Below are 18,004 nucleotides of genomic sequence, written 5' to 3' on the forward strand. Positions count from 1 at the left end.
ACAGGAAACTAGGGTGTGACTGTAGTAGCTGGACTCTAAGAAAGTGGTATCCCAGCCTCAATCTCCCTTGGGCAACAGATGAGACTCAGACTGCCCACCGTGGCCCATTGAGATCTGGGAGTGGGTAGGCAGGAGATAAAGGCTAGGGGATGATCAGTAACTGGCTCAGGCAACTTTGGACATTAGGTTTGCTAACTGGGCAAAACAACTTCTTTGCAGCCACACACACATACACATACACACACATGGAGCCCCTGCCTCCATCCCTCCTCTGTTGGGGACTCAGCTCTTTTGGCTTAAGGCCCAGCCCATGGTATCTCCTCAAGGCATAACTGCAGCAAAGCTGCAAAAAGGGATACTACAGGGAATAAGTGTGCCATGCCTCAGTTCCGTTCCTCTTGCTTCTCTGTTCCTAGTTGCAGAGGCTCTAAACTCAATTAAAATACTCTCAGTGGTAGATATACTAATAAGAACAGACAGCAGACCTAAAACTACCCACTAGATCTATATCTGGGTAGTCAGGGACTCACCTCCTGCTCTCTTAAAGTTTAATGGAGACGATGAATATTTTCCTTAGCTAAATGGAAAATGAGTTCTCCTCAGAGTATGTTATATACAACCCTGTCCCAGATGAGCAGAGCTTCACAACACATAGGCAACTCTCAAGTATTTATTCAGTTGACAGTTTAAATCTCGGCACTCCATAATGCCTCAACACAACTGGGTGTCTCTGGATGTGGCCACTAGGACACTGAGGAAGGGGGTTCCAAGACTGGGTTGCCCCAGGACAGCAGAGACTGTCCATTCACAGATGGATCCACACTGGGGTACGGGGGAACTTCTCCCGGCCCCAGACAGCAGAGTCCAATATGGAAACCTCAGTAGGGACATGACACCTTCTTCACTCTCTCTTTTTTGGTAGATGTTCTCCAAAGTGTCGATGAATCATCAAGCTCCACCAGGCAGGTCAGCTGGCCCTTTGGCTGGGATCTTTCGCTCTTCTCCTTCCCAGCAGGCAGAGCATGGTGAAGGGTCTGGGAGCACAGCTAAGGCTTTAGCGTGGCTTATGCAGGTGACAGGTGCACTGGACCAGGACACTTCCCAGGCTCCAGCCTTGCTGCCATGCTCTATTTTGTGGATCTCCACAGGGTCAATGGATCCCAAACGTAATTTGAGAAAAGGGCAGTAAAAAAGAATGGGAGGTCAGAAGAGAGGCTTCGCGGGCAAATCAGAAACAGGAAGGGAGTGGGCAGGGTGATCACGGGGTCACCAGGATGCCCAGGGGCAGCACCAGACACAGGCATAAGATGAAGAAGGCCACTGCGTCCAGAGAAGAAGCCTGACTCAACTGAGAAGTGAGCCACGCCCTGTAGAAACTAACATCTGAATAAACTCCAGGAAATCCTTTGCGACCGCAGCCAACGCCCCAGCTCACAATCCCCACCTGGATCCATGTCTCATTAAATTCACAGACCAGGGGTCCCCCAGAATCTCCCTGGAGAAAGAGAACAAAACAAACAGCAAGAATGAAAGAAGATTCTCATCAGAGCAAGCTGATTGCATAACAAGGTGCTGGGAAAAATGCATGCGTGGGGCTTCCCCCAGATACCCCAAAGGCCCTGTGAAGGTGAGATTCGAGAACAGAAAATTTTCAACAAAAAAACTGTGTACATACTCAAAAAAATTGTGTATAAAACACTGTACACATGCAAAAAATGTGTACATATACTAAGTTGGCATAAGTTAAAGTGCTTACCTGAGTACTTTGCCTGTCTCATAGAAGGGTCTCAAAAAATGTAACTTGCATTAGTAACACCTGCCTAAATCTCCCCTTTTCTAGGCAGCATCAGCTGCCCTCTCCTGAAAGATCAGGTCAGACCAGCCCAGGTAAGCTTTGGTAGCTGCCCCCTGAGTCCCTTAATTTGAATAAAGAAATAATAGAGGACCTATCAAATAACCCAGGCCCTACCATCTGAGGTTAAAGAAATTTGGAGAAACAACCAAAATGCAGAGTAGCAAGGCGCCCATGAACTGACCTGGCAAGAATCCTTTCCTTTATTACTATAGCCACAGATAGCCCCTTTCTTAACCAAAGTGGTACTGCTTGACAATTTTTCCTGGAGTATCTCATTACATTTCTCATGGAACATAATATTTTGCTCAGCCTCCTGAAGATCTTCTGGTGCTGAACTCGGTGGCTCTACAGAGAGACAACTTAGGAGTGAGTAGATCTGTATAAGTGTGACAGGACAGGGAAACCTCACACCCACTCTGCATCTCAATATTGTATATCCACACCCAGACACCCCCTGAAAGGAAAGTAGGGCAGTTGGTTTTGTCCCCATTTGACACAGGAGGAAATGAGGTCCAAAGTTGACATGGGGAAAGGAGGAAGAAAGAAGCAAAACCAAAACAGAAGAAGCAAAAATAGATCACAAGAGGAGAGGCAAGGCCTTACCAGCCTGAGAAATGATAACCAGGTATCTGTCACTCTGAGTATCAGTAATAACAGTGACAGGATGTCCTGTGCTTCAGTAAAGCATCTTTACGTTCCTGAGCAGGACAGATAACACCCCAATGTGCCAAATCAGCCTCCTCCTCAGGGATAGGAGGCCCTACAGCCTCACTGATGGGGTCCTCGGGCTCTGTGTACAAGACAGGGGGACAGAAAGCTCCCTGCCCACTAAGGCAGTTACTTCCTGTGAGGGGCAGCTCTGGCTGGCAAACAGCTCATCACCTCTCTGGGCTGCAATCTGCCTTGGAGACAGCCCCACCAAGGCCCCACGCCCTGACACACCAATAGGACTTCAAAACACAGTTGTTAAATTACTCCCTGGCAGAGACAGATGGGCAGCATCTTCTCCACCAGCTACATCTTTATCCATCGGCTACAAAATCTGCCTCCCTGCCCCTCCCTTTAGCTTGCAGGCCAAACCCAGGGCATCAGGCTGCTTATGCTTGGCTTGAATCTGCTGTAAGCTTGCTTTACAGTCTCACCTGATTCATCTCGTTTGCCCCATCCAGTTACCCAGCACTTCTTATCACTTTGCAACTGGAAAGACTTTTCAGGGAGGCACACAGGCTGGATGTGTGCGGAGTAGTTCACAGGGAAGTCGAGCAGAGCGAGAGCAATGTCGTTTGAGATGGCTCCAATGGAGTTATAATATTTGTGGACAACGATGTCTCGGACTGGAACCGCAACCGCTGTAGCAGACTCATGTTTCACATGTGTGTCTCCTATCTTCACCGTGTATTCAAAATGTCTGCGGGGAGATCCTGGAGGGTCTACACATCCCTTCCACAACTTTCAGGGGCTTTCCCCCCTGGCCCCATCCTCCCACAGCACCAGTACAGCCACCATCATCCCACCAGTCCATCTTTTTTTCCCAGACCCCTCACCGCTCAAGCCTGTTGGTTCTTAGAGAGTCGTTTCCTGCCCAGCACCATCAACAACACCGGGAAATTTGTTAGACATGCAAATGCTCTGGCCCCACTCCTGATCCACCCAATCAGACATTCTGAGGGAGGGGGGACAGGCAATCTGCATCTGTCCTGCAGGTGCATCTGATGCTTACTGAAGTTTAAGAACCACTGATCTGGCCAAAACGGTCTACTGCCCCTCACTCCCCTTAAATATTCCCTCTTGCAAATCTTTGCCCTCTGGCATCTCTGCTCTTCTTGCCACTTGGCTTGAAGGCTAACCAGCACAGCATTTAAAAGCAGTGACTGGGACCCTGATTTGGGTTCTTGGCTGTCCAGGCTACCAACGGTTCTAACATCACCTACCTCTGACTATAGTCAGCAAAGCAGGGGCTGGGATTCGTTTTTTTCAGACCAATAAGAAGCAGCACAGGGAGGGGGACAGGTCTGGTTCCAGCTCACACCGCTCGAGCAGGGGCCCAAAGCCTGAGCTCTAAACACTCACCCAAATATGCAGTGGGCCGCCGTCATTACCCACTGATGGTGGATGAGGGAGCCTCCGCATACGTGTGTATCTCGGATCTGCAGGCTCACCTGCCAGGGCCACTTCTTCTCGGCAGCCGGCTGCCCACCAACTATCCTCGAAAGCCGACGGCCACATCCTGGAGCAGGTCAGTGAAAGGAGGGACTGAAAGTAAAGCCACTACTCCCGTACCCACCCCACGGCCCCAGCACCACCAGGGCTGCCCAAGGTGGAATCAGGTGATCAGAACCTCGAGGGCAGGGTCAGGTCCACTCAGACCCCCAAGGAAGGATCATGTCCCCAGAGATGTCTCTCCTTCAAGACACACCCCTTCCCCTCAGACCGGCCGGGTCGCTCTGGCAGGGTCTGGCGCAAACATAACCTGAAGCGATTGGCGGTGGCCCTGTGATCGCAGGTCGTAATCTTGAATTTCTGGTTTCCACCGCCCTGTAGGAATTGGGGTCAACTGGGGCGAACTCAGGTGAATAGGGGGATTCCGTGATCCCCCTGGATTCGGGGGCTCGCGAGGGTCGCGGAGCCCCTCCAAGGGGCAGCTTCTGCCTGTTCGCTCCGGGCTCCTCGCCGCGGCGGCCGCCTGAGGAGAGAGGAGGGGCCGAGAGCTGCGCCCACCCGCCCGCCGCCTCCGACCCGCCCGCGCGGGCCTCGCGGAGCCGGGGCTGAAGGAGCAGCAGCCAGAGCAGGAGCCCCAGGGAGCCGCCCGGGAACGCCATGGGCACCGCCGGCGGCCTCGGCCCTTCTGGTGGCGCCCCCTCGCGGCGGCGCGGGCGCCTGCCCCTGCCGCGGGTTCTGGCGGGAAACGGGGTCCCGCGGGGGCGGGGCGGGGCCACCGAGTCCTGGGACGCGAGGAGCTGTGACTCGGTTTAGTTTTCCCTGCTCCCAGCTCCCCGTGGACCCAGCCGTCTCCTTCTCATTAATGGGGCGCCTCTCGGGCGCGCAGAGACCCCCTGGTCTAGGTCCCCGGCCGCAGAGATCTGCGGCGTCGGCGTCGGAGCAGGTGGCACCCGACCAGCGTTCTTCACAAAGATGCTCCGTTGTTTCCTGCGGCCTCGTGGAACTTCCCAGCTTTGGATGAGGAGCCGGCACTTCCCAGCACCTCCCTCCCCCGCTTGTTTGCAGTAAAATTTAAAACTTCTTAGGATGAATGTTGCATTTCACGTTATTAACTACTCAGAGAAGATACTTTTTTAACAATCAGCATTCGCAATCCAAAGATGCTCAGCATCATTAGCCTTTAACGAAATGCAAATTTAAACAGCAATAAGACATCACTATACCTATCAGAATGGCTAAAATTACAAATAGTGACAATTTAAGTGCTGGTGCAGATGTAGAGAAACTGGATCATTCACACATTGCTAGTGGGGATGTAAAATATTCCAGCCACTCTAGAAAAACAGATTGGCAGTTTCTTATAAAACTAAATATACAATTCTCATAGTCACGGAAATAGTAAGTTGTTATGTGGTTTTAGGATTTTGTCCATTTCCTCTAATTTGTTGACATACATTTGCTCATAGTAACCTCTTGTGATCCTTTGTGTTTTTGTAGGGTCAATAGTAATACTTCCCTTCTCATTTCTGGTTTTATGTATTTGCATCTTTTCTCCTTTTTCCCTGTCAGTTTGGCTAATAGGTGTTGGATTTTGTTACATTCATTTTTCTGTATCAATTGAGATGATCACGTGGGGTTTTTCCTTCATTCTGTTAATGTGGCTTAGTACACTGATTGAACTCATTTTGAACCATCCTTGCATCTATAAATCCCACTTGGTTATGGTGTATAATACTGTTGATAAACCATTGGATTTGGTTTGCCAGTATTTTGTTGAGAATTTTTGCATCTATATTCATAAAGGATATTATTGGTCTATAATTTTCTTGTGCTGTCTATATCTGGATTAGGTGTCAGAGTACTGCTGGCCTCAGAGAATGAGTTAGGAAGTAATTCTATTTTTGAAGAGTTTGAGAAGGATTGGCTTCAAGTCTTTAGATGTTTGGTAGAATTTACCGGTGAAAAGTACATCTAATCCTGGACTTTTCTTTGTTGGGAGGTTTTTAGTTATTGTATAAATCCCTTTACTTGTTGTAGGTCTGTTGAGATTTTTCTGTTTTTCTTGTATCACTGTAGGTAATTTGTGCATTTCCAGGAATTTGTCAATGTAGTCTAGGTTTCTCAGTTTTTTTGGACCATATCTGTTCATAGTTCACTCTTACAATTCTTTTTATTTTTATGAGATTGGCAGTACTATCCCCCACTTTCATCTTGATTTTAATTATTTGAGTCCTCTCTCTCTTATCCCTCGCGAAAAAGATTGCTAAATTTTTAATCTTTTAAAAAAATGAACTTTGGTTTTATTGAAATTCTCCATTGTTTTTCCATTATCTATTTTTTTTAATGTCTGGTCTAATCTTTACTATTTCCTTCCTTCTACTAACTTTGGCTTTAATTTGTTATTCATGTTCCAGTTTTTTTGGTTTTTTTAGGTGTGAAGTTGTATCATTGATTCGTGATCTTTCTTCTTCTTCTTCTTTTTTGGGTGCATGGTTTGGGAATCAAACCCGGGTCTCCCTCATGGAAGGTGAGCGTTCTAGCCACTAAACTACCCATGCACCCCACCCCTTCTTCTTTTTTAATGTAGGAGTTAGAGCTATAAATTTACCTCTGAGCACTGTCTTTGCTGCTTCCTATATGTTTGGGTATGTTGTGTTGTCATTTTCATTCCTCTGAAGATATTCCTAATTTCCCTTGTGATTTATTCTCTGACTCGTTGGTTGCTTAATAGTGGTCTTTAATTTCCACAGACTTGTGAAATTTTCAGTTTCCCTTCTGTAACTGATTTCTAACTGTAGTCCATAGTGGTTTGAGAAAATATGTTGTGTGATTTCAGTAGTTTAAATTTAATTAACATAAAATTTGTGGCCTTACTTATGCTCCATCCTGGAAAATGTTCCCATGTTAGCTTGCAAACTATCAGAATGCAATATACCAGAACTGGAATGGCTTTTTAAAAGGGAAATCTAATAAGTTACAAGTTTACTGTCCTGAGAAAGTGAAAATGTCCAAACTAAGGCACCAACAAGAGGTTACTTTCACTCAAGAAAGGCCGATTGGTCTGGAACACCTCTGTCAGCTGGGAAGTCACAGGCTGGCATCTGCTGGTCCCTTGCTCCTGGGCTCCATTGCTTTCAGTTTCTGTCTGTGTGGGGGTTCCTCACTTTGGTTCTCAGGGGCTGGGTTTCATCTCTGGGCTTCCCTTGGCTCTCTCCAGGTTCTGGCTTGCTTAACATCTCGTGGCATTGTCTGCTGGGCTCCAAGCATCTCCAAACACCCATGTCTCTGTTCTCCCCATGTAGGCATTTGTGTTAGCTTTGCTCTGCAGTTTCTGTCGGCTTTGTCATTTCTGTCGGCTCTCTCTCTCTTGGCTCTGAGGTTTCTGTGGTTTCTGTCAATTTTCCAAAATGTTTCCTCTTTTAAAGAATTCCAGTAGACTAATCAAGACCCAACTGGAATGGGTGGAGTCACATCTCCATCTAATCAAAAGATTACACCCACAATTGGGTGTGTCACATTTCCATGGAGATAATCTAATTGGAAGTTTCCAACCTACAGCATTGAATCAGGATTAAAAAAAAAAAAAATGGCTGCATGGGACATGACTACCAAGGGTGTAAATCTCCATAGCTACGTGGGACAGAAACCCCGGGAAGAGCCAGGACCTGGCATCAAGGGATTGAGAAAGCCTTCTTGACCAAAGTGGGGAAAAGAAAAATGAGACAAAATAAAGTTTCAGTGGCTGAGAGATTTCAGATAGAGTTGAGAGGTCATCCTGGAGGTTATTTGTACACATTATATAGATATCCCTGTTTAGTTTATGGTGTATTGGAGTGGCTAGAGGGAAGTACCTGAAATTATTGAGCTGTGTTCCAGTAGCCTTGATTCTTGAAGACGATTGAATAATGATATAGCTTTTACAATGTGACTGTGTGATTGTGAAAAGTTTGTGTCCGATGCTCCTTTTTTTTAGGGCTTGGACAGATGAGTAAAAAATATGGATTAAAAAATAAACAAATAATACGGGGGACAAAGGTTAAAATAAATTGGGTAGATTGTAATACTATTGGTCAATGAGAAGCAGGGGTAAGGGGTATGGTATATATGAGCTTTTTCTTTTCTCTTTTTATTTCTTTTTCTGGAGTGATGCAAATGTTTTTAAAAATGGTCATGGTGATGAATACACAACTATGGGATGATATTGTGAGCCACTGATTGTACACCATGTATGGATTGTTTGTATGTTGAGATTTATCAATCAAAAAAAAAAAAGGAAAGAAATACTGCTCCCACAAAATTGGATCAGGATTAAAGCTTGGCTTTTCTGGGGTACGTAATACTTTCAAACTGGCACGGTTCCACTTGCACTTGAGATGAATATGTTTTCTGCTGTTGTTAGGTGAATGTTCAATATATGTTCATTAGGTCTAATTGGTTAGTGTTGTTAAAGTCTTCTGTTTCCTTATTGATCTTCTGTTTAGATGTTCTATCAGTTATTGAATGTGATGTAATCTCCAACTATTGTTGTAGATTATTTCTTCCTCCAATTCCGTCATCTCTTGTTTCATATATTTTGGGGAACTGTTGTGTGGTGCCTACACGTTTATAATCACTATATTTTCTTGCTGGATTGAAACTTTTATCAATATATTATATCCCTCTTTGTTTCTTTTAATCTTTTCTTTTACTTAAAAACTATTTTATTTGACTTCAGCTCTTTTTTATTACTACTTGCATGAATATCTTTTGCCAACCTTTTACTTTCAACTTCTTTGTGTCTTTGTATCTAAAGTGAGTTTCTTTTACACAGTATATAGATGGATCATGCCTTTTCATCCTCTCCACCAATCTCTGCCTTCTAATAGGGGAGTATAGTACATTGATATATAAAGTAATAAAGGGGAAAGAAGAATTTATGTCTGCCATTTATCTATTTGTTTTCTATATGTCTTGTATTTTTATCCTAAGCTACTTCATTACTGCCTTTTTCTGTAGTTAGTTGCTTTCTTGTAGTGTACCATTTGATTCCATTCTTTAGTCCTGTATTTTAGTTATTTTTAGTAGTTACGTTTAAAATTTCAATGAACATCTTAAACTAATAACAACGTAGTTCAACTGGTATCAATTAGTTTCAGTGGTATACAAACTCTCCCTCCTATAATCTATGTCCCTCCCCCTTCATGTTCTATTGTCTCAGAATGCATCTTTATATATTGTTATTTCCACTTACATAGATTTATTTATGTTTTTTTTTGGTCTGTTTTCTTTTGTTTGTCTTTGTGTTTGTATTTTCTTTGTTTATTTTCACTAACATAGATTTAAAATGTTATTTTAGGTGGGCAGTGGTGGCTCAGTGGCAGAGTTTTTGCCTGCTATGCTGGAGACCCAGGTTCGATTCCTGGTTCCTGCCCATGCCAAAAAAACAAAAAAAGTTACTTTACACATTTGCTTATTAAATGGTATGGGGTGGGGAAGCAGCTACAAACCAAAAGTAAAATAATACAGGCTTTTGTTTGTTTTTCTCTCTCTCTCTCTTTTTTTTTGTCCCTGCTACCATCAAGCTTTAAAATGCTTTACCTATTCCTTTTTACTTTGCAACTAGATTTTGGGATTATTCTCTCTTTACAGAAGTAATTATGCGATGAAAGGACATAACAAGAGGTTATTTAGCAGTTGTATGACTGCTGTCTGTTATATAATGGTATGAGATAGGAAATGGAGAAACTTTCCTTGTTCTGTTTGGGTCTACTGTGTACAGACCGCCTTTCTTGATGCCTTTTTTGCCAGTTATACCCTAAAGGACTTTTTATTTTACTCTTTATTTTGAAACACTTTCAAAATTATAGGGCAGTTACAGTAACAATACCAACCCCATACAGAGAACTCCACCTTACCCATACTTCCACTCCACATACCTAGACCAACCAATTTTGTCACATTTGCCTAATTACTCTATCTATCTATCTATCTTTATCCATCCATCCATTTTCTGAACACTTGAATGCAGATTGTGTACATTATGCTTCTTGAACACTTACTACTGTCATGTACATGTTTAAGAACAAGGATATTATTCACTTATGCAACCACCTTAAGTGCAGTTGGAAAATTCAAGAAATTTGACATCTATATCAAATCTTACAGTCAATATTCCATTATTTCCATATGTCCCAATATCATGATCAGGTTCATGTGTCAACTTGGCCAAGTGGTGGTACCTGTTTGTCTGGTTGGGCAAGTGCTGGCCTGTCTGTTGCGATGAGGACATTTCATAGAATTAATTCATGATCATGTCAACTGCATCCACAGCTGATTCCATTTGTAAACAGCCAAAGGGGTGTGTCTTCTGCAATGAGTGATGCTTAATCTAATCACTGGAAGCCTTATAAGGAGGATTCAGAAGAGATAGGCTCTTCCTGCTTCGGCTGGTGATCCTCTCCTCTGGAGTTCATCCAGACCCTCCATTGGAATCGTCGGCTTCACAGCCTGCCCTGTGGATTTTGGACTCTGTGTTCCCGCGGTCATGTGAGACACTTTTATAAATTTTATATTTGCGAGTGTTCCCTGTTGATTCTGTTTCCCTAGAGAACCCTAACTAATACACCCAATAATGCCCACTTGAGATTTTTCTCCTCCGTTGTTAGATTCCATCCAAGATCATGTATTGCTTCTTTAGTTGTCCTTTTTTTAAAAAAAAAATTGTGGGAGTATATATACATACAACATAAACTTCCTCATCTCAACCACCGCCAAGCATACCATTCAATGAGATTGATCACATTCATAATATTGTGGAACCCTCACCACCTTCCATTAATAAATCTTTCCCATTTCCCCAAGGAGAAAACCTGTGCCCCTTGTGTGTTAACTCTGGAGGGCAGTGTGGTGGTTCCACAAAGGTCTGCGCGTAGGGTTGCCATATGCTCTTGCAAACCCATTATCAGGTATATACTCGGAAGGACTGGAAGCATGGACATGAATAGACATTTGCACACTGGTGCTTATGGCAGCAATATTCACAATTTGCAATAGATGGAGGTGGCCTAAAGGTACATCAACTGATGAATGTAATGGAGAACTGTGGTGTATGCACACAATGGACTATTGAGTGGCAAGAAGGAATGAAGTTGTGAGGCACGTAACTAACTGGGTGAATGAAACTTGAGGACATTACAGTGAGTGAAATAAGCCAGAAACAAAAAGACAAATATTGCATGTCCTCACTAATATAAATTAACTATACTGTGCAAACTCTGAATTGAATTTGAGAGCATAGATTATCAGGGGATAGAACATGGGCAGAGATTAGGCAATAGCCAATTAGGAGTACAGAATGTTCAGTAAGGCTGTTCTAGTTTGCTAGCTGCCGGAATGCAATATACCAGAAATAGAATGGCTTTTTAAAGGGGGAATTTAATAAGTTGCTAGTTTACAGTTCTAAGGCTGAGAAAATGTCCCAATTAAAACAAGTCCATAGAAATGTCCAATCTAAGGTATCCAGGGAAAGGTATCTTAGTTCAAGAAGGCCGATGAAGTTCAGGGTTTCTCTTTCAGCTGAGAAGGCACATGGTGAACACGGTCAGGGTTCCTCTCTCATTTGGAAGGGCACATGGCAAACACAGCGTCATCTGCTAGCTTCTTCTCCTGGCTTCCTGTTTCGTGAAGCTCCCTGGGTGGTCTTGTCCTTCTTCATCTCCAAAGGTCGCTGGCTGGTGGACTCTGCTTTGTGGTGCTGCAGCATTCTCTGCTCTCTCCGAATCTCTTTCATTCTCCAAAATGTTTCCTCTTTTATAGGACTCCAGAAATTTATCAAGACCCACCCAAACGGGTGGAGACATGTCGTCACCTAATCCAGTTTAACAACCACTCTTGATTAGATCACATCTCCAGGGAGATGATATGATTACATTTCAAACATACAGTATTGAACAAGGATTATTCTGCCTTTATGAAATTTAGATTAAAACATGGCTTTTCTAGGGGACATACATCCTTTCAAACCAGCACAAAGGCTTACTGTAGAGCTTCCTAGATTGTAAACTCCTACAGCAGTCATATTTATCCCTGAGTTTTAACTGTTATTTCTAAATTCTGAGATGTTGAGCTGTTTGTGTATAACCTGGTCATTCCCTGGAACTGTGGGTATCTGTGTGATACCTGAGAGCTCTGCATTTCTGAAAGTCATCATTACCCCTTACAGCAACTGATAAAGAAGGTGAAAAAGAGATCCGACTTGAATCGGAGATATTAATGAAACGGATCTGATTAGGACTAAGATAAATCAGAATACATTTTATTGACTATATTTTAAAATTTCAGCTTTTGTGTGAGACCAAAGGAAGAGATGTTAATTTGGTACAAAATTTATATTTTCTGTAGTACACTATCTGATTTAACCTGAATGGTCAGTTTATCCAAGCAACATAGTTACATGGAACCTTGACTAGACACTGAGATCTTGCTATTCTGTACAGGTCAATGTAAAACCCTGATACATCCCAGAGTAATTTGGGCAGAGAATTAAAATGTATTTGCAAAGTCCCCTTGAGGGAATGGGGGGAAAAGTGAAATTTTAAACTTCCCCACATGGGGAAGTTCTCATATTCTTGCAAGCATTAGGGACTTCCAATTTTTAAGAAGCCAACTCCTTGATCTTGGGACTTGCCCTAGTGAAACTTACTCCTGCAAAGGAGACGCTAAGCCTACTTATAATTATGCCTAAGAGTCACCCCCAGAGACCTCAATTGTTCCTCAGATGTGGCCTCTCTCTCTAAGCCAACTCTGTAAATAAACTCAGCACCCTCTCCTCACCGCCATGTGGGACGTGACTCTCAGGAGTGTAAATCTCCCTGGCAACATGGGACATGACTCCAGGGATGAGCCTGGCCCCAGGATCATGGGACTGAGAAATCCGTCTTGACCAAAAGGGGGAAAAGAAATGAAACATAATAAAGTTTCAGTGGCTAAGAGATTTCAAATAGAGTCAAGAGGTCATTCTGGAGATTATTCTTGTGCATTAAACAATATTCGCTCTTAGTTTATAGTGCATTAAAATAGCTAGAAGGAAATACCTGAAACTGTTGAACTTTAGTAGCCTTGATTCTTGATAATGATTGTATAACTATATAGCTTTTTTTTACATTTAAAAAATTTTTTTATTAATTAAAAAAAAATTACAAGAAACAAACATTCCCAACACATATACTCAGCAATTCACAATATCATCACATAGTTGCATATTCATCATCATGATCATTTCCCAGAACATCAGCATCAATTCAGAAAAAGAAATAAAAAGACAACAGAAAAATATAACAAACAGAAAAGAAAAAAAAATTTTACAGGCCATACCCCTTACTGATCCCTTTCATTGATCACTAGCATTTCAAACTAAATCTAATTTAACATTTGTTCCCCCTATTATCTATTTTTATTCCATATGTTCCTCTCGTCGGTTGACAAGGTAGATAAAAGGAGCGTCAGACACAGGTTTTCACAATCACACAGTCACATTGTGAAAGCTATATCATTATACAATCATCATCAAGAAACATGGCTACTGGAACACAGCTATACATTTTCAGGCAGTTCCCTCCAGCCTCTCCATTACATCTTGGATAACAAAGTGATATCTACTTAATGCATAAGAATAACCTCCAGGATAACCTCTCGATTCTGTCTGGAATCTCTCAGCCATTGACTCTTTATTTTGTCTCATTTCACTCTTCCCCCTTTTGGTTGAGAAGGTTTTCTCAATCCCTTGATGCTGGGTCTCAGCTCATTCTAGAGTTTTTCTCAATCACTATATAGCTTTTATGGTGTGAGTATGTGATTGTGAAAACCTTGTGACTGACACTCCCTTTATCCAGTGTATGGACAGATGAGTAAGAACATAAAGAAAAATAAATAAATGAACAATAGAGGGGGATAAAGGGTATGGGATTTTTGGGTGTTCTTTTTTATTTTTAATTGGGGGAGTAATGAAAATGTTTTAAAGCTGATTGTGGTGATGAATGCACAACTATATGATATTACTGAGAGCCACTGATTGTATACTTTGGATGATTATATGGTATGAGAATATATCTCGATAAAATTGCGTAACAAATAAATATAGTGCCCATGTGACCACTTCCTCCCGTCAAAACAGAATATTTCAAAACCCTAGGAGTGTCTTTGTGTCCTCTTCCAATGTATCATAGGCAACTACTGATCACTTGTTTTGCCTGTATTTTATCTAAATAAATGAAATCATAAAATTGTACTCTTTTGGGTTTGGCATCTTTTACTCAATATATTAATCTTTTTTTTACTTTCATCCATGTTATTTGGTATACTAGAAGTTTATTATTATTTTTTTATTATTGGGTACTATTTCATTGTTTTTCATTTGCGTGTTGATGGACATTTGGTTTGGTTCCATATTCTGGCTGTTGTGAACCAAGCTGCTATGAACATTCTTATTTAAGTCTTTTAGTGGACATTGCTTCTATTTTCTTCCAGTCTGTAGCTCTTTTGTTCATTTTCTTAAGTGTCTTTAAAAGAGTACAAGATTTAAATTTTGATTAAATCTAATATATCACTTCCTTCCTTGTACGGCTTTTTGTGTCCCATATAAAAAACAATATTTACCTATGCTAGGGTCACAACAATTTTTTGTTGTTTTCTTCCTGAAGTTTTATAAATTTTGGTTTTAAATTTAGTTCTATTATCCATGTAGTAGTTAGGTTTAGGTGTCAACTTGGCCAGGTGATGTGCCCAGTTGTTCTGTTGCTGTGAACTTAAATCATCAGCATGTGAAATTCATCTACAGCTGATCACATTTGCGGTTGACTAAGGGGAGTGCCGTCCACGTGAGTGACATTTAATTTAATTAGCTGGAGGCTTAAAAGAGAGTAAATGTAAGAGCTAAAACTATAATGCTTATAGAAGAAAAAATAGTAGAACAATCTTTGCAACTCCCATAATTAGAAAGTGAAAGAGCCAAGCCACAAACTCAGATAAAATATTACATATCCATAGAACATTCACAATGGACTCAAATCAGAATAGGGGTATGCTTACAAATCAATGATAAAAAGTCAAGTATACCAGTTTAAAAGGGGCAAAAGACTTGAAAAGACATGTCACAAAAGAAGATACACAAGGGCGGGCCACGGTGGCTCAGCAGGCAGAGTTCTCACCTGCCATGCCCGAGACCCAGGTTCGATTCTCGATGCCTGCCCATTTTAAGAAAAAGAAGATACACAAATAACCAATGAGTACATGAAAATGTGTTCAATATCATTAGTTACAGGGAAATGCAAATTAAAATCTCAATGAGATGCACTATGATTTCTTTCCAGAAACCTACAACCCCCAGATGGGTTCCTAGGCCGGATAAGTCCTGAAACCCAGAGGGACCAGCCTCTCCAAGAACATTAGCTAGTTCCATCCCCTATCCCATATTATCAACAGCCCTTTCCAACATGAAAAAGTTAGAATGGTTGTAGCTCAAATACCCTAAAGTGTGGGAGAAGGATCAAAAGAGAAGGTGGATCAAAGGAGAAGATAGGATTTAACAAATGAGAATGACTGTTGAGTCATTATATTAACATTTCTTTTAGTCTCCAGTGTCTTCAGCTAGAAGGAAAAACCTAAAATAGTAGAATTGTAACCCAAAACCAAACTCTGAAATCTATTCTATAATTAATTGTTGCAGTGTGCTTTGAAATTTATTGCTTTTTTGTATACATGCTATTTTTCACAATAAAAATAACTTTAATGGATGATACATTATTATTGTGATGTAAAGAGAGTTCTTTACACACATAAATATGATATGAGCTGGAGCAAAAGTTTCTGCATTTGGCAATAGATCTAACTTCAGGAGATCTATGCAGAGTTTAGGAAAATGTATTACCAGTTTGGCATTTACTGTAGCGTGTCTATTGAAGAACTTTGACTTTCATGGATTGGAAACTTGTCACATTAATATTAATAAATTTTTGTATATCACAGAGAGGCTAGAATATCATCGTGTTTAAATCTTGGTTCTACAACCAGAGAATCAGGTTTATGTTATGTCCCAAAGAGAGATATACTTCTCTGTAAGATGTCTTAATGATCCATGACATTATCTGAAACGTTTTTTAAAAAGTCTAACAATGCTTAAAAAAAAAGTATAACAATGCTAAAGTAATTGAATATAGTTAATAATACTGAAAAAAAGTCTCAATGAGATACCACTTCTAACCTAACTGAACTGGAAAAAATAAAAAGACTACAAATATCAAATGTGGATGAAATGGAAATTTCATTTGCTGCTAATATGAGTGTACAATGGTATAACCAATTGGTAAAACTCTTGGGCAAATTCTAAAAAAGTAAACATACATCAATTCTATGTATCCACTCCTGGTTTTAAGCCCAGAAGAAGTGAAAGTACATAGCCACAAAAAGTCTTGTACTAGAATGTTTATAGCAACTTTACTCTTTTTTTCTCAAATCTGACTTTATTTAGCATACCAATAGTTTATCCTGGCAATAAATTAATGTGTACAGTTATCAAAAAATGTTGGGTGCTTTCCAAGGAGGTGTACACTGGAGGTGTATACTAAAGTGTTATGTAGAACCATTTAAACAGCTGTCTTTAGAATTTTCAAATCCAAGTATGGTAACAAGAAGTTTTTGAAAAGTAGAGTCTCTTTCTTTGTAAATCATGATTTAGATAGTTTGAGTTTATAAAGGTTTCAGATGCCATTTCAGTGACTGCAGGCTACCAAATCTGACATTACAGAACTGACAATTCAGAAATCATTTGATCCAATCACCTAATTATACAGATAGGAATCTACTGGTATTGTCAAAGATTACGAAAGTTAGTAAAAGGCAGAGCCTAGACTACAAATTGTTTCTTAGGAAGGTTCCAGAAATATCTGTTGGGCTAAATAAGGCACATATATCAAATGGAACTGTAGTCATAAGTAAAACGACCCTGGTTTTACTTTTAGTTTAACATTAGATCAAATTCTGATGGTTCTGCTGTAGTTCACAAATATATTTGGTGATTCAGTTGCTTTGGAAACAAAATCTTCCCAACTATGCAGTTCATCACCCATCACTGATTGCCAGTGTCGTTTATGCTTCTCTTTTTCCTATGATGTTTCATCTCTGGCAACTTTTCTTCCCGTTATTCTGAGCTTATAATAGACCTATGTCAAGGGTGTCTTTTCTTGTTTGAAATTCAACATCAGCAGGAGTTAACATGGTATCAACACCTACAAAACAATCAACATTTGAGTTAGAGGCAGCTCACTTAGGTCAGTTATCACGTATCCTGCTCTGTTCATTTGAACAACCGCTGATTCTGAGCCCAGTTTTTGTAAAGCAGCTGTGGATTACTTCAGGGGTGTCAGCATCTCACATAGCAATGAGATTTCTCAGCACACCAAGAATATGCCATATAACGAATGCTTCATAGGATGTACCATGGTGATTTATGTCTCAGCGTAATGGCTGCACATAACTGTGCTGCAAGCAAGTAAAAGGCTACACACTTGTTTTAATTTAAACTCTCAATGAGTGTGTGCAGCACATTTATCAATTAGTAAAAGAATGTTCAAACTCTAACAAGCCAGTTTTCTCTTTAATTGCAGGAGCCATCTCCGAAACAACCTGCCAGACATCAGTTCATGTTTTTGACTTTATATTTACACAGGAGAGTTGCATATATAAAGGGAAATTTTGAATTTCCATGGCAACAAAAGAAGATGAATGGCCTATGTTAATATATCTATTTTTCCCCAGAGCAATACCTTGGTAAGAGTGCATGCGCCCCATGGGCATGTCTATTCAGAATAGCCCTCCAGTTTTCAAACTCATCTTCGACAAACAGAAGCACTGTGGAGGCTTCACCTTTTAGCCACATTGTCATGATACTGTAATCATGCTGAAAGCATTGGCTCCAGCCATAAAGACTGGACCCCCATCTGAAGTACAATTACGCTA

The 18,004-nt window shown here is 41.2% G+C and overlaps 1 protein-coding gene across 1 annotated transcript; it reads right to left on the reverse strand.

Moving 5' to 3' along the window:
- Positions 1 to 659: 659 nt before the first annotated feature.
- LOC143656801 (serine protease 44-like) lies at positions 660 to 4,674 on the reverse strand. The gene is made up of 5 exons (XM_077128627.1): positions 4,326 to 4,674; positions 3,926 to 4,082; positions 2,998 to 3,263; positions 2,037 to 2,200; positions 660 to 1,495 (listed from the first exon to the last, which is right to left on the reverse strand). The coding sequence occupies exons 1-5, from the start codon at positions 4,672 to 4,674 to the stop codon at positions 1,259 to 1,261; spliced, it is 1,173 nt and encodes a 390-aa protein (XP_076984742.1). The 3' UTR covers positions 660 to 1,258.
- Positions 4,675 to 18,004: the final 13,330 nt, after the last annotated feature.

This window comes from Tamandua tetradactyla, chromosome 15 (assembly GCF_023851605.1).
Source record: "Tamandua tetradactyla isolate mTamTet1 chromosome 15, mTamTet1.pri, whole genome shotgun sequence".
In the NCBI taxonomy this organism is placed as follows: domain Eukaryota; kingdom Metazoa; phylum Chordata; class Mammalia; order Pilosa; family Myrmecophagidae; genus Tamandua; species Tamandua tetradactyla.

What these genes read in the sequence shown, in the direction of transcription:
- LOC143656801 (XM_077128627.1), bottom strand. Translation starts at nt 4,674, where the DNA reads ATGGCGTTCCCGGGCGGCTCCCTGGGGCTCCTGCTCTGGCTGCTGCTC. An exon ending in GCCACCGCCAATCGCTTCAG is followed by an intron (nt 4,083 to 4,325) that starts GTTATGTTTGCG and finishes GACCTGCTCCAG; the next exon opens with GATGTGGCCGTCGGCTTTCG. An exon ending in GCGGCCCACTGCATATTTGG is followed by an intron (nt 3,264 to 3,925) that starts GTGAGTGTTTAG and finishes ATCTCCCCGCAG; the next exon opens with ACATTTTGAATACACGGTGA.